A 15966-nucleotide genomic window follows, 5' to 3' on the forward strand; every position below is an offset into this window, starting at 1 on the left:
AATGCCGAAATACGACGATAATCACCGGTGTAGGGTGTTTTAACAAGAAGACATCCGAAATATAGTAATCCGAACTTTCGATAATTTTTGTATTGCAAGTATTTGTACGTACATAACATGAGAATTTTTTTTCGCTTCCTTCTGCTTTTGCCGCAACAAATACTAAATGGAAACGATTCATTCTGATCGTTTGGTCCTTACATCGAAACCTAATGCAGAAGGTCCGGTCTGAGTTTTGCCGTAGCAAATACTGAGTGGACACGATTCATTCTGATCGTTTGAGCTCCTCCGTTTTCCACTAACCGGGGTAAACCTCGATGTGGGTACAATAGTCCCCTAGTGCTTATCTGAGCTACAAGATCGGGTAAGCGCTATTAAGTCCCTCCTCGTAGGGTGTGACCTCGAGTTTCCGGGCGTTTGTCCTTGTCTTTGTCAAGTAATACGTTGTACTTGTTGCCACATTAAAAACCTTGTCACAAAAACCAATTTTAGGACAAAACCATACTAAAGAAAAGAGTGCAACACATGTTTTCAAACATAGATCCTAACTTTATCCGGTACTTGACTTCCTGCAAAAAAGAAAAAGGTTAATAGATAAACACGAGGTGTCCATACCTTAGCAGTAGTATCTCTTCAAATAAGCCACATTCCAGTTATTGCGCAACCGTTGCCCGTCCATGGATTCCAGCTGATACGATCATTTGCCCGTTACCTCAGTTATCTTGTACGGTCCTTCCCAGTTCGGACCCAGTTTTCCTTCGTTGGGATTCTTGGTGTTCAAGGTAACTTTCCGAAGCACCAAGTCCCCAATTTGAAAATGTCGAAAATTGGCTCTCCGATTGTAGTACCTTTCCATTCTCTGCTTCTGGGCTACAATACGGACCAACGGGTTTTTGCGAAGTTCATCCGTGAGATCGAGTTTTACGGCCATGGCCTCCTCGTTTGACTCCTCGGTGGTATACCGGAACCGGAGACTCGGTTCACCAACTTCTACGAGAATGAGGGCTTCGGCCCGTAGACCAACGAGAAAGGTGTTTCCCCCGTGCTTGATTTCGATGTGCTTCTGTAAGCCCACAATACCTCCGGTAGTAATTCCCTCCAGTGATGCTTTGACGCTTCAAGTCTTTTCCTCAGGTTTTGAATTATTGTTTTATTTGTGGATTCCGCCTGTCCGTTCGCACACGGGTGATATGGATTTAATACGATTTTCTTGATCTTCAACCCTTCGAGGAAATCATTAACTTTGCCGCCCACGAACTGAGGACCATTATCACAAGTTATCTCGGCAGGGATGCCGAAACGACAAATAATGTGGTCCCATATGAAGTCAATGACTTCCTTCTCTCTAATTTTTTCGAAGGCCTGCGCTTCAACCCATTTAGAGAAATAGTCAGCCATAAACAAAATAAAACGGGCTTTACTTGGCGCCCATGGAAATGGACCAACAATGTCCATTCCCCACTTCATGAAAGGCCAAGGTGACACCACCGAATGCAGTAACTCCCCGGGCTGATGAATCATCGAGGCATGTCTTTGACATTCGTCGCATTCCTCCATCCGGTTCCAGTAGTAACCGGCTCTGACAATTTTTCGGACCAAGGCTTCAGCACCGGAGTGGTTGCCGCAGGTCCCCTCGTGCACTTCTCTCATCACATACTCCGTTTCTCCGGGACCCAAACACTTGACCAGGGGTCCGAAGAAAGACCGTCGATACAATTGATCGTCTACCAAGCAGAAACGCGCAGCTTTTGTCCTTAGTGACCGTGATTATTTTGGTCACTCGGGAGCTTTCCGTCTCGCAAGTAGTCGACGTACTTGTTGCGCCAATCCCAAGTTAAACCCATTGTGTTTATTTCGGCATATCCGTTTTTTATCGCTGAATTCATCAAGTGCATCGTAGTCCCGGGGTTGATTTCTTCCCCTTCGACTGAAGATCCCAAATTGGCCAATGCATCGGCTTGTTCTCCGATTGTAGTACCTTTCCAGGCCGGAACCTTTGAGGTTCGAGGCTCCGTCTGTGTGTAGCGACCAAATACCCGAAGTTTTCCCCGAGGTTAACAGAAGTTCTTTCTCAACCTCGGGGACCATAGCCGGGGTGAAGTCCTCCACAAAATCGGTCAAGATCTGGGATTTGATGGCCGTCCGAGGCTTGTATTCGATATCATATCCGCTAATCTCTACGGCCCATTTAGTTAGTCTACCCGATAATTCCGGTTTATGCATGATGTTCTTTAGGGGGTAAGTAGTCACCACACATATCGAATGGCATTGAAAGTAGGGCTTGAGCTTTCTAGAAGCGCTTACCAATGTCAATGCCAACTTTTCCAAGTGGGGATAACGGGTCTCCGCATCCCCTAAAGTTCTACTCACATAGTATATGGGGAATTACGTACCTGATTCTTCTCGGACCAAAACACCACTTACCGCTACCTCGGAGACGGCAAGGGAGAGAAAAAGCTGCTCGTCCTCTTTTGGTGTGTGCAGTAGCGGCGGGCTGGACAAGTACCTTTTCAATTCTTGCAAAGCTCTTTGACACTCCGATGTCCAAATGAAGTCGTTCTTCTTCCTTAGTAAGGAGAAAAAGCGGTGACTCTTATCCGAGGATCTCGATAGGAAATGAATCAACGCCGCTATCCTTCCGGTGAGCCTCTACACTCCTTTGACGTTATTCACCACCTAAATATCCTCGATGGCTTTGATCTTATCCGGGTTGATTTCAATTCCCCGGTTTGACACCATGAAACCCAAAAATTTACCGGACCGGACACCGAAGGCATATTTTTTCGGGTTAAGCTTCATGTTGTACTTGCGGAGTACATCGAAGCTTTCCTGCAAATGCTTTAAATGGTCCTTTGTTTCCAGGGACCTGACCACCATTCCGTCAATATAAACTTCTATTGTTTTCCCTATTTGTTCTTCGAACATTCTATTAACTAGGCGTTGGTAAGTTACACCGGCATTTTTTAATCCAAAAGGCATGACATTGTAACAGTAAGACCCATACCAGGTAATAAAGGATGTTTTCTCTTGATCCTCCGGGTGCATCTGGATTTGGTTATACCCGGAGTAAGCATCGAGAAAACTTAACATCTCATGCCCGGCCGTTGTATCGATCATTCTATCGATGTGAGGCAACGGAAATGAATCCTTCGGGCATGCTTTGTTTAGATCCTTATAATCAACACACATTCAAAATTTATTACCTTTCTTCGGCACCACTACTACGTTAGCTAGCCAGTCCGGGTACTTTACCTCCCGGATAGAGCCTATTTTTAAAAGCTTCGTTACCTCATCCTTTACGAAGGCGTGTTTCGCCTCTGCCATGGGCCTTCTCTTCTGCTTCACCGGGGAAACCTCCCGTCTAAACTGAGCTTGTGAGTTGTTACTTCCGGTGGCACACCTGTCATATCTATATGGGACCATGCGAAGCAATCGACATTAGCTCGAAGAAATTTAATTAACTTGTTCCTGATCTCCGAGGTTAACCCCGTGCCCAGGTGTACCTTTCTGTCTGGTAGATATTCGAACAAGGTGATTTGCTTCAACTCCTCTACTGTTGACTTGGTTGCATCCGAGTCATCCGGCATGACGAATGATTTGGGTACACCGAAATCATCCTCTTCATATCCCGGATCCAACCCCGTGTGCTTTAGTTGCTATTTGGTGTCCTTTCCCCCGGTTGAATCTTCTTACTTTTGATCCGATTTTTGGGCTGAGGTGTTGCTTCCTCGACCGCGAACATCTCTCTTGCAGCAGGCTGTTAACCTCAGATGGTTTTTATCCCTTCCGGGGTCGGGAATTTCAGCAGCTGATGTAATGTCGACGGCACGGCCCTCATGCTATGTATCCAAGGTCTACCCAGAAATGCATTATACTTCATGTCTCCTTCGATTACATAGAACACCACTTGCTGGATAGTGCTATCAATGTTAACCGGCAAAGAGATCTCCCCCTTCGTGGTTTCGCTCGCCATGTTGAATCCGCTGAGCACCCGGGCTACCGGTATGATCTGATCGAGTAGCCTTAGCTGTTCGACCACTCTCCACCGGATGATGTTGGCCGAGCTACCTGGGTCAATCAAAATACGTTTAACTTGTGTTTTAAAAATAAGTATAGAGATTACCAATGCATCATTGTGCGGTTGAATGATGCCTTCTGCATCCTCGTTGCTGAAAGAGATGGAACCCTCGGGTAAGTAATCCCGGCTGCGCTTCTCACGCACAATGGAAACCTTCATCCGTTTCATCACCGGCCCTCGTGGGGTATCGGTACCCCCGATTATCATGTTGATTATATGTTGAGGTTCTATTGGTTCGGCCCGTTTATGAGACTCCCTTTCCTTGTAGTGACCTTTGGCTTGTTCACTTAGCAATTCTCGGAGATAGCCATTCTTCAGTAATCGGGCCACCTCCTCTCTTAGCTGGCGACAATCCTCAGTTCTGTGTCCATGGGTTCCATGATATTCACACATCACGCTCGGGTCCCGTTAGCCCAGGTCTGACCTTAGTGGTCTCGGCCATCTTACATCTGCGATACGGCCAATAGCCGAGACGAGGTCCGAAGTGTTGACGTTGAAGTTGTACTCCGATATCCTCGGCAAGTCTTTGTTGCTGGCCGAGCTTGCGGCATCGCTCCTGAATGAAAGACCTCGACTGTTCGACGGGCGCTCGGCTCGTTTATCACCCCGCCCGGAGAAATGACTCGGGCCAACCCTTGATTTTTCCGACCTGAAGCTTGGCTTTTCCGAATGAGAGTATGGCCGATACCTTTACCTCGATGGTCTGGACTCCGGTTCGTAATTCTTTCGCGATCTCTCCGAGCTTTTGTTCATATTTACGGGCCCCGGGGGAAGCTCGAGGTTGTCATCCTCTACCCGAATCTTTAACTCGTATCTGTTATGGAAATCCGCCAAGGTCACAGCCTCGTATTCTAGTAAGTTTTCCTTTAGTTTGAATGAGGCCGTCGAGCTCCGAGGATTGAGCCCTTTGGTGAAAGCTTGTGCAGCCCATTCCTCCGGAACCGGAGGGAGCTATATTTGTTCCCTTTGGAACCGATTGACAAATTCACGCAATAACTCATCATCCCTTTGGGCTATGCGAAAAATATCCGCCTTACGAGCCTGCACCTTTTTGGCACCGGCATGAGCTTTTATGAACGCATCGGCGAGCATTTCGAAAAAAGTGATTGAATGCTCGGGCAGATGGTCGTACCAAGTCAACGCTCCCTTTGACAGAGTTTCCCCAAACTTTTTCAGTAAAACGGATTCAATTTCGTCCTCTTCAACATCATTGCCTTTTATGGCACAAGTGTATGAAGTCATGTGTTCCTGAGGGTCCGTTGTGCCATCATATTTTTGGAAATCCGGCATTTTGAACCTCTTCGGGATCCACCCGAGAGTTGTATGTTTCCACCCTCTTCTCAGTCGAGTCTACCCGTTTCGCCAATGTTTCGAGCATTCTCAGGACTTCGGTGGACGGACCAGCTCCGGACCCATTACTCTCGGCCATCCGCGCCTCGTCCCTTCTAGGTTCAGCAACACCTTTCGTCCTCTCCGGGGTCGTTTTATCATTTTTGCTTTGCAACTGGGCTATTGCGATTCCTTGTTCGGCAATCGCTTGTCACACCCTAGTCTCGCTAGGGTGTGATGGGCACCCGACCCTTACTTAGGGCCGAGCGAACCCTCTGATCCTTAGTACACACATAATCTTTTGGACTTTTAAATCAAATCAGAATGACATACATAGTAAAGCTTTCAGAAACTTTCTTTTCATCTTGCTCAACTTTAAGTAGAATTTGTAATCATAGTACGTAATGACACATCGGCTGGTGGAGCCGCTTACAATACTGACATTCTATTCCCACGACTCTGTCTGCAAAGTCTCTAACATTAATCAGAAATCATAACATATGTACTCTGACTCGGCAACACTCCGAAAGGAAGTGGAGCTCGTCAATCCAGCTGAAGCATCTTCTAGCAATGTCCTTTACTCATCTGGGTGTACCTGCATGGCATGAAACGCAGCCCCCGAAGAAAGAGGGGTCAGTACGGAATATGTACTGAGCATGTAAGGCGTGAAATGTAGTAAAGAGGATCATAGCTGAGACAGAGATTTACCAGAACAAACATGACTTTTAAAACATCAATACACTTGCCTTTTTGAATGAAAATCATGCATGTCCACATCATATATCATGTATACATACAACGTGTCCCGGCCCTTCAGTGAGGGACTCGGTGGATAAAATCATACATGTCCACATCATATATCATATATGCGTAACGTGTCCTGGCCCTCAAGTGAGGGACTCGGTGGATAAAATCATGCATGTCAACATCATATATCTTATATGCATATAACGTGTCCCGGCCCTCTATTGCGGGTCTCGGTGAATGAAGTCATCATATGCCATCCTGGCTGCCATCCCCGTTTCATCATATCATCATATACATATACATATAACGTGTCCCGGCCCGCAAGTGAGAGGGACTCGGTGAACAATGCAGTGGAGTACGCACGGGAACGTATCCTGGCCCGGGATTCAGTGAAAGTTACATTGAGGCATGCACGAGCAGAGTAGTGAGAAACTATATGCACATAAATCAAGACTCGATAGATAAGTACACAAATCGACGCTTGAGGATCATAAACACGTTTCAAGTCAATCCGGTTTAGTATGAGAAAGTTATGGACATTTTTACCACAGAACCTCTACGAACGTTTCCAAAGCAATCTGAGACTGTATGCAAAAGTTAGAGACATTAATACTTACAAAACCCTTTTAGGGACATGAACTCTTTATACTTTACTCGTTATTCCACCATACAGTAAGCTCAACTATACCGCACGTACTTATGTCAAGAAGTGAGTGAGAATCATAGACAAACTCTGAAACATATCAAATAGAGCTTCGGAAATCATAAATACGTATCAAGACCATATGAAGTAGCTTATAGAAATCAAGAATATTAGTCATCCTAGTGGCTCTAAGAATATGAGTTTCTTTGAAATCATACATATACTTTGTCTGTTTGTTTCACAAAGATCATGCCAAAAGAAAGAAAGGGTAAGCCTTACATACCTGCTCCGCGTTCTATTAGCTACGCTTAATTGTCCAAGCTTGCTATCGCTAATCTACATTCAAGAAGATTTGCACAATCATTAAACACATCGTCATATACTTGTCTTAGTCTTTCAAACAAATTCATTTATAATCTGCCGAAATTTCGGCAGTATCTCCCCTGTAAATACAACCAACCCCGAGAGTCTAACTCGGCCAAATCATCAACAACAAACCTGAGAATGCAACTCGGCCAATTTATCAACAATAATCCGAGAATTCCACTCGGCCAAATTATCAACAATGATCCGAAATCTTCCAAACTTAATAAGGGCAATAACAACATATTGCTTTCTTCCAAATTCATGTACTACACCAACAATCTACACCTTAACAACTTCATCAATCAATTCAAAATGCATTCTAACGTTAGTAACTTCTTTTACATAATTCGACCACATTTTACTTATTTAATTCAATCACAACAACCAACTTACAATCTTCCATCCTCAATAAAATCAACACATTTCTCACCCCCAAATCCATGCATTATATCTACAACCACACGTTGACAACATTATCTTCACAAATACAAGAAACCATGCTAGTGTTATATTAATTTCTTCAATAATCCCACAATGATCACAACTTCATTTCAAATTATCAAACCTTTATTTTCATCATGGAATCCACAACAACAACAATCAAAATACTAAATGAAACCAAGTCATCACATCTTATCATCACACCCCTATTCGGCCATAGCCTACATTTGCATATTTCATGAATTTCATTCATTTCCACATACTACAACATACACAAACCATTCACAACACATGAAAGAGGAGATTAAACCTTACCTTTCTCCACTTGTCTTCTCACTCGGCTAGAGTTTACAACTTGCACAACGAATGCTTTGCTTGCTCCAACAACTACTCCATGTTGTTAGGGACGTTCCACTTAGTTGAATTGCTAGAAGAAAATAATTTTTCTTGATCAATTTTCCATGGCTCAATTTTGGGAGCAATGGCCGAATGGCTTCTCTTTCTTTTTCTTTCTTTTTCTTCTTCTCCAAGCTTCTTGACTGAAGATGAATATGTCTTATTTTTTTTCCCACCACTTATCTATATATATAATTAAGCCCTACAATTAAAAATATGGACACATGGCCATGGGTGGGGCCCACACACACCACACGGCCATGGTGGCTTATTCTTGAACTTTCTTGAATTTTTGTGAAATGCCCTTCTTGCCCCTAGCCTTCCTCAATATTACCATGAACCTTCTTGTGAATTTCCCTTTTTACCCTTAGTATTTCTCAATATTTCCATACTAATAAATAACTTGTATATTAAAATAACTTTGGAAAATAGTTTTGCCCTTAACTTACCACGACTACCTTAAAATATCCGAATGTACAAAATACGGGCTATAACATCGCTGCTCTCTGTTCCTGCAACATTTCAAAAATTAAACGTAAGTCAATATTATCATCCTGGTTATCCGGTACTTTCGGGCCTTGTGTCCGGGACAAAGTAATTGAATTGTGAGTATTTAAAGGATCGGTGGCCGGCGGGGCGTTATTCTTCTGATTCACGGTGTTTTGCCGGTTGAGGCCCTCCCTCGAATTAACAGGGTTCGGGTCAGCGGGATTTGCTGGTAATCCTCGTGGCCCACTGTCTTCATTTTCGGCCACAATCTCGTTGTTGTTGACGTGACCAGATTGTCCACTCTTAGCCATTTGGTCCGTTTTCACAGAGACGAACAAAAGATATTTTCGATTCTGACGGGTAAGATAGAAACCAAGATCAAAGACCACTATTATCCTAGCCCCACGGTGGGCGCCAAACTGTTTACCCCGAATTTAGGTAACCAATTAAATTTATGAGTGAGATATAGGATATGTGGTTGAGCTTTAATCTATTTGGTTGAAAAAAGATATATATGGATATGCTATTAACAAGTGAATAATAATCGATGGTTTGCACTAAATATATGTATTTAATAATATATGAATATTGTTATAATTGAATAAAGCTAAAGAAGAACACACTAAATCCGAACCAAAATCAGAGAATGAGAGGGGGAGATTTTATATATTTTGCTATTACAATGTTTTAGAACTGAAGAAGTCAACCCTTGAAAGTAGGGTAATGCCCCCTATTTATAGTTTTGCCTTATGGGCCTCATACAACATAAAACCCTTTTGAATAAAGAAAAACCCTAAAAGGATAAGGCTGGGTCGTACGGTCTGACACTCGTACGACAGACAGTACAATGTGGCAGAACGGTTTTGACGCGTGACAATTATGTAACGGATCACCCGGACCAACGGCCACGAACAACCGGACCAACGGCCACGATCAACTCGGCTATGGAGAAACCGGACCAAATGATTTCCTTCGCTTTCTTCGAATCAAGCACTTCTCTGGTCCGAAAGAAAATCTTCATGCTCGTGCTTGTTTCTCTCTTCCCTCGATCTCCGGTCTCACCGGTCTAGCATATGTCCGATTTTTACCGTATACAATCTTAGCCCACTAAAGTGCATTGACCGACTAATGTGATTGGCGCTGAGTAGACCAAATGGAGAGTAAATCGCTCTCTATCATAAAGTATTCCGTTAACTCAACACAAAAAGTGAAAAAATCTCACCCAACGCACTATTAGGCGATTTTCCTTTTGTTTGCTAACCGATTATACCGTTGGCCCCAGCCATTGTGTCAATAGCCAGGCTCTATCTAATTTACTTTTCTCTTTCTTTCTAAAATTTACTCTCACCTCAGTTCACGCCATTTCAGTCCCCTCTCTCTCTTGTTGCCTGAGAAAAGTCCCACTAGATTTTCTTGTTGATTATTCAATCTGGGACCTCATATTTCTTTTTCATTATCCCCATAGCGTGCACATGAGCACAAATAAGAGAGAGTGACTCAGGAATCTGACAGCCCAGCCACCATTATTTCCTTGTATAAACAACAACTCCTTTTGCCCTTCCTTTCTTCTTCCTATTTGACCTGCCCTGATTTTCCCAAAAGCTACCAAAAGAAAGCTACCAAAAGAAGAAAAAACAAGCTATGAAGAAAATGCTTCTTTGTTTGTTACCTCTTGTCCTGATCATTCTCTCCAATGTAGAACAAGTGCAAGGAATCAGTGCTGTTGATTTATCTGCTTTACGTGAAATCAAGAACAGTCTCACCGACATATCTTCCTCTTCTCCAAATCCATTTTTTACAACCTGGGATTTCACTACTTCAGACCCATGTTCCACTTTTGCCGGAATTACTTGCTCTTCTTCTATTCCAAAACGTGTCACTACTCTCAATCTTGGCACTGGTCTTTCAGATTCACCTGGCCTTGCTGGCACATTATCTCCAGCCATCTCTAACATCTCCGAGTTAACTCAACTAATCCTTTTCACCGGCATTGTCACTGGTCCAATCCCATCACAACTCGGAACACTCAAAAAACTCAGCGTCATCTCTCTCACCAACAATCGCCTCACCGGGTCCATACCAGCTTCCATTTTCTCTCTACCGAATCTCCATACTCTCGATTTAAGTCACAATCAACTCACAGGAACAATCCCCGGTTCAATATCCACGCTGTCAGACTTGAAGGTGGTTATTCTCGGATCCAACAAACTAAGTGGAGTAATTCCGCAGCTACCTGCTGAATTACTCCACTTGGACTTGAGTAACAATGAGTTCTCGGGAATGTTGCCTAAAAGAATGCCGTTAACGCTCCGTTATCTGTCAGTATTAGGAAACAGTTTGTGGGGACCACTCAGTACACTCGAATCACTCTCAGAGTTAGTGTACCTCGACTTAAGCATGAACCGTTTCAGTGGGCCCATCCCTACATCACTCTTTCGTGCCACGTTGTCATCAATGTTCCTTCAACGGAACAATTTCACTGGAGGGGTCCCTCAACTGCCACCAACATCATCGTTATACGGTCCAGGATCCACGGTTGATCTAAGTCACAACTATCTCACCGGTGAACTCACTAACACTCTCACCGGAGTAGAAACGTTGTTCCTTAACAACAACATGTTTACAGGATCAGTGCCTAGGGATTACGTGGAAAGTGTTTACAGTGGCAACACGAAAACTCTGTATTTGCAACATAATTATATTGCTGAGTTTCCAGTGGTGGAGGGATTAGCATTACCGGATTCAGTAGCATTGTGTTTGTCGTACAATTGTATGGTACCACCGGTGCCGGTACTGGAGTTCATGGCTTGTCCTGCTAGTGCCGGCGACATCATTTCGAGACCAGTCAACCAGTGCTCTGCTTTTAATACTTCCATGGCATAAGCTAAAAATTTCCGATTTCTGTTACAACAGCACATGATGTTAACATATAATACGTATACATATTTTTATTGATTCAGTGTTCTGTTTTTTTTTTTTTAGTTCAAATTAGTCTCTTGTTTTAGGTTAAAGTTACTAGTTTGAACAATTGTAATTCTCTTGACTTGAGCATAATTTTGACAGTGTTTTTATGTATTACTTCCTCTATTTCAATTTATGTGGTGAGGTTGAAATTTTAAGATTTAGTAAACTCCTAAATTTTAGTTGTAAATTTGGAGATAAAAATTTTAAAATTTTTAAAATAAATTTATATATTTAAGAACTACCTTAAAAGTATTATAAATCTCAATAAACTTAAAATATTTAAAAGACATAAAAAAAAAACTCGGTTAACTCTCGAAACCGGTTGGGACGGAGGGAGTAATAAAGCAGTACACCATGATCCACCAACTTTTTGAAATTTCATAGGACTTTCTTTATCAATTCTAACATATATAATTATGACCACTAGTGATTTTTATAATCACTATGAGAACTAGTAACTTTCTGGGCTTATTTCACAAGAGAACTAGAGAAGACAACGTAACGTCTTAATGACCAGAGAATTAAAACTTTTCAAATTAAAACTTTTCAATATTTTTGGCGTCAAAGACAAAAGAGCAATATTACTTTAATAGTCCTTTTTTCGTCATTGTGGGATTTGAGTTGGTTAAAACATTAAAGAATTGGATAACTTGAGCATTTCAAAGGAAAAAACTGTTCCACCATGATCCACCAACTTTTTGAAATTTGACAGAACTTTCTTTATCAATCTGGCATATAAAATTGCAATTGGTGATTTTTTTAATCACTATGAGAACTAGTGATATTTTGGGCCATTTGAACAGACAATGTAACGTCTTAATGATCAGTTTTAAATCTTTTTTGGGCGTTAAAGGCAAAAGAGTGGAGTATTACTTTAATAGTCATTTTTCGTCATTGTGGGATCCAAGTTGATTAAAACGTTAAAGAATTGGATTGCTTTTGCTTTTGAAAGAAAAAGACTCTCATTGTGGGCGTCGTGCTCTCTGTGGATAGCAAATGCAGCGGGTATTTTCTTTTTTTAAATGCTTTTGACAAAGCACATTTGACTCCACGAAGAATCATAGTAGTACGGACGACCTAATTTGAAAACGGAAAAGGTTCAAAAATACCGTATGGAAAATGGCTCACAAATACCCTTCATCCATCTGTTGGTCCAAAAATACCCCTCCATCCACCTATTTGATCCAAAAATAACCTCAACCTATTTTTTTGGCTCAAGAATACCCCTCAAACGAAAAAAAATAATTATTTTCCTATTTCATTTTTATATAAATGAAATACAAAATATATATATATATATTTATCCTATTTCATTGGTATATATATATATATATATATATATATATATATATATATATATATATATATATATATATATTCCTATTTCGTTTTTATATAAACGAAATGAAAATAAAATTATTTTTCTATTTTTTTATATAAACGAAATACAAAAAAAAAATTACTATTTCGTAGATATACCAACGAAATGCAATATATATATATATATATATATATATATATATATATATATATATATATATATATATATATTCCAATTTCGTTTTTATATGAACGAAATTTTAAAAAAAAATTATCCTATTTCTTTTTTTAATACACGAAATGCAAAATATATATATATATATATATATAATTTCCTATTTCGTTGTTTTATTCACGAAATGCAAAAAAAAAAAAAAAAAACATATTTCGTTGATTAATTCACGAAATGCAAAAAAAAAAAAAAATTGTTGCATTTCGCTTCAACTTGTTACAAAATGGGTTAGATTAAATGGGTGGGGTTTAATTTTTAAATTAAATAATATATGTGTCCAATCAAAACAAGCCACGTGGCATTTTAAAATTGAAAAAATACCATCAAAATTAGGGTGTTAGTTTGAGGGGTATTCTTGAGCCAAAAAAATAGGTTGGGGGTATTTTTGGACCAAATAGGTGGATGAAGGGTATTTTTGGACCAATAGATGGATGGAGGTTATTTGTGAGCCATTTCCCATACGTTAGGGGTATTTTGGGACCTTTTCCGATTTGAAAATAGGCAACAATTTCAAAACTAACCAAATTTAGCCACTTTTTCATGTGAATAAAAAATACGGAAAAGGGTCAAATATTACCCTGTACTATCGGAAAAGGGTAAAATATACCCCTCATTATACTTTGGATCCAAATATACCCCTTCAGTTATACTTTCGGTTCAAATATACCTCTCCTCCGTTAAGTTTTCTAAAGTAGACATCTACTCACATGTGACATTGACATTTTGGTGAGATGGACGCCACGTGGCATGCCACCTCATACCCCCAACCAGGGACGGACCCATGTGTAAAGTTTGGGTGCTCCGGCACCCATTAAATTTAATCACGGAGTGTATAATTGTATAGAAAATATAAAGGAAACAGATATAAATAGTTAATAGAGCACCCCCGAACTCAAAATTCCTGGGTCCAGCACCCCGAACTCAAAATTCTGGGTCCGCCTCTGCCCCCAACCCGTTCTACTTCCTCCCCTCACCTTGTTCTTCCACCATTGCAGATCATCCAACTTAACGGAATCATATTATTGCAAGGATGCAAAATATGAATCATTGATAATGAGTTAATTTCAGCTATCCATTCAGAATTTATCATTGCCACTACCTAACACGACTAATTAACTACATCTATCCCCAAATCTCAAAGAATGATCTCCATAAGGAATATCAAGAAAAGAACAAGAGAAAGAACAAAAAGCCACACAAAATTTTGAACTGAAACATTTTGCTTATCAGAAATAATACCCATACTTCCAAAGACGAAGAGGATTTGACAATAAACAATCAAACAGCAAAAGGAAGTGAGTATTGTCTGGAAATTACACAGCTTGTCAAAGTCAACGGTGGCATAAGTAGTTTTTGCAAAACAATAGTAAGCTGAAATCATTTTGATTCCGTTAAGTTGGATGATTTGCAATGGTGATGGAAGAAGAAGATGAGGGGAGGAAGTAAAATGGGTTGGGGGTGTGAGGTGGCATGCCACGTGGCCTCCACCTCACCAAAAATGTCAATGGCACATGTGAGTAGATCCACTTTGGAAAACTTAATGGACGAGGGATATATTTGAACAGAAAGTATAACTGGAGAGGTATATTTAGACTTAAAGTATAACGAAGGGTATATTTGACCCTTTTCCAATAGTACAAGGGTATATTTGATCCTTTTCCGTAAAAAAATATCCTCAACATTAAAAAAGGCCCCTGCTCATTTTTTCCTTTACTTTTTTTCAAACTCCATGATGCTGTTTCGAAGTTCAATTTTACAACTTATACATTTATAAGTTTGAACACCATCACATTATTTGGAAATCAAACTTCTACAAGTGAAACTTCAGTACACTATACCAGAGAGCATGGATGGTCTTGCTTCGCGAAAAAAGAGCAACAAGCCCGTTCAATTTAAATTAGTCTCAATTTGCGGGAAAATATCGAAAAGTCATTCATCTCATCCACATTGGTTCAGTATAAATTATGTGCTTGCTTATTTGCAGAATCTTGTTATATATTACCTCTAAGTACTGATCTTAAATAATGTTCGTTAAAGCCTTCTTCTTTAATTTATACTATGTAGTTCTTTTGTCATTAACTAACAATTTATAACTCTGGAACTATCTATATGATATTCATAGTTAAATACGCCCCATTTTGAAGTTGACAAAATTGTTTTTGTTTGCGGGATTAGGAAAAAAAGTTCTAGAGTTTGAATCGTGTCATTTAAAAATCTGAAGCTCGAATTGTGGTGGTTCAAACTCCATTCAAAACTTCTAGCACTTGCTCTGCCGCTTTCAAATGAAAAAGAAGAAGTGTACAAAAGATTTCACAACTAAAAATAACTATTTTTCAACTACATTTGACTAAAAATTGAATACCGAATTAAAAAGTGGTCAATCCGCGCCTTTTTACAACAGTAACTTGCTCGACCTACCTAATTTTGCCCCCAAAAACTAAGTCATTATTTGAGGGGTCATCCATACCTATAAGTCACCTCCTGTCCAAGTGGCACTGGGCATCACAATGTGTAGCTCTTTTAACAGCCAAGTACTATTTTATTGTTAAAAAGTAAGTAATAAAGAGGGAGGTAAGGAAATGATGAATCATCATTATCATTTATAGAAGCACGCAGAGTTCATGTAGGGGCAATTTTTATATAAGCGTGCATCTGGTCAAGAAGTCATGATGGCCATGATGATGTAGGGAGGACGACGGTACTTTGTCTTGAAGGCTTCCATTATTTCAGAGGGACCAAACCTCGAAACGTTACTTGTGACTAAAGGTGTACATATGTCGTGTTGATTCAAATTTTTTAAATATCAAATCAAATCAAGTTTATTGAATTTTTAAATTTATAAATTAAACTAAATCAATAAAAATTTGGCTTTTCAACCTCGATTTTATCTGGGTTTTCAATTTTCTCGGTTTCCATGTCCTCTCCACAATATCTTTCAGTTATCCTTACAGTCTTCATATT

The 15966-nt window shown here is 40.3% G+C and overlaps 1 protein-coding gene across 1 annotated transcript; it reads left to right on the plus strand.

Moving 5' to 3' along the window:
* The first annotated feature begins 9378 nt into the window (after positions 1-9378).
* On the plus strand, positions 9379-11564 carry LOC132619015 (LRR receptor-like serine/threonine-protein kinase RGI1). Its single transcript, XM_060334004.1, has one exon. The coding sequence runs from the start codon at positions 10131-10133 to the stop codon at positions 11370-11372; it is 1242 nt and encodes a 413-aa protein (XP_060189987.1). The 5' UTR covers positions 9379-10130; the 3' UTR covers positions 11373-11564.
* Positions 11565-15966: the final 4402 nt, after the last annotated feature.

Source organism: Lycium barbarum, chromosome 11 (genome assembly GCF_019175385.1).
Source record: "Lycium barbarum isolate Lr01 chromosome 11, ASM1917538v2, whole genome shotgun sequence".
Taxonomy (NCBI): domain Eukaryota; kingdom Viridiplantae; phylum Streptophyta; class Magnoliopsida; order Solanales; family Solanaceae; genus Lycium; species Lycium barbarum.

Excerpts from the sequence above, each read along its gene's own strand:
- LOC132619015 (XM_060334004.1), top strand. The coding sequence starts at position 10,131 with ATGAAGAAAATGCTTCTTTGTTTGTTACCTCTTGTCCTGATCATTCTC.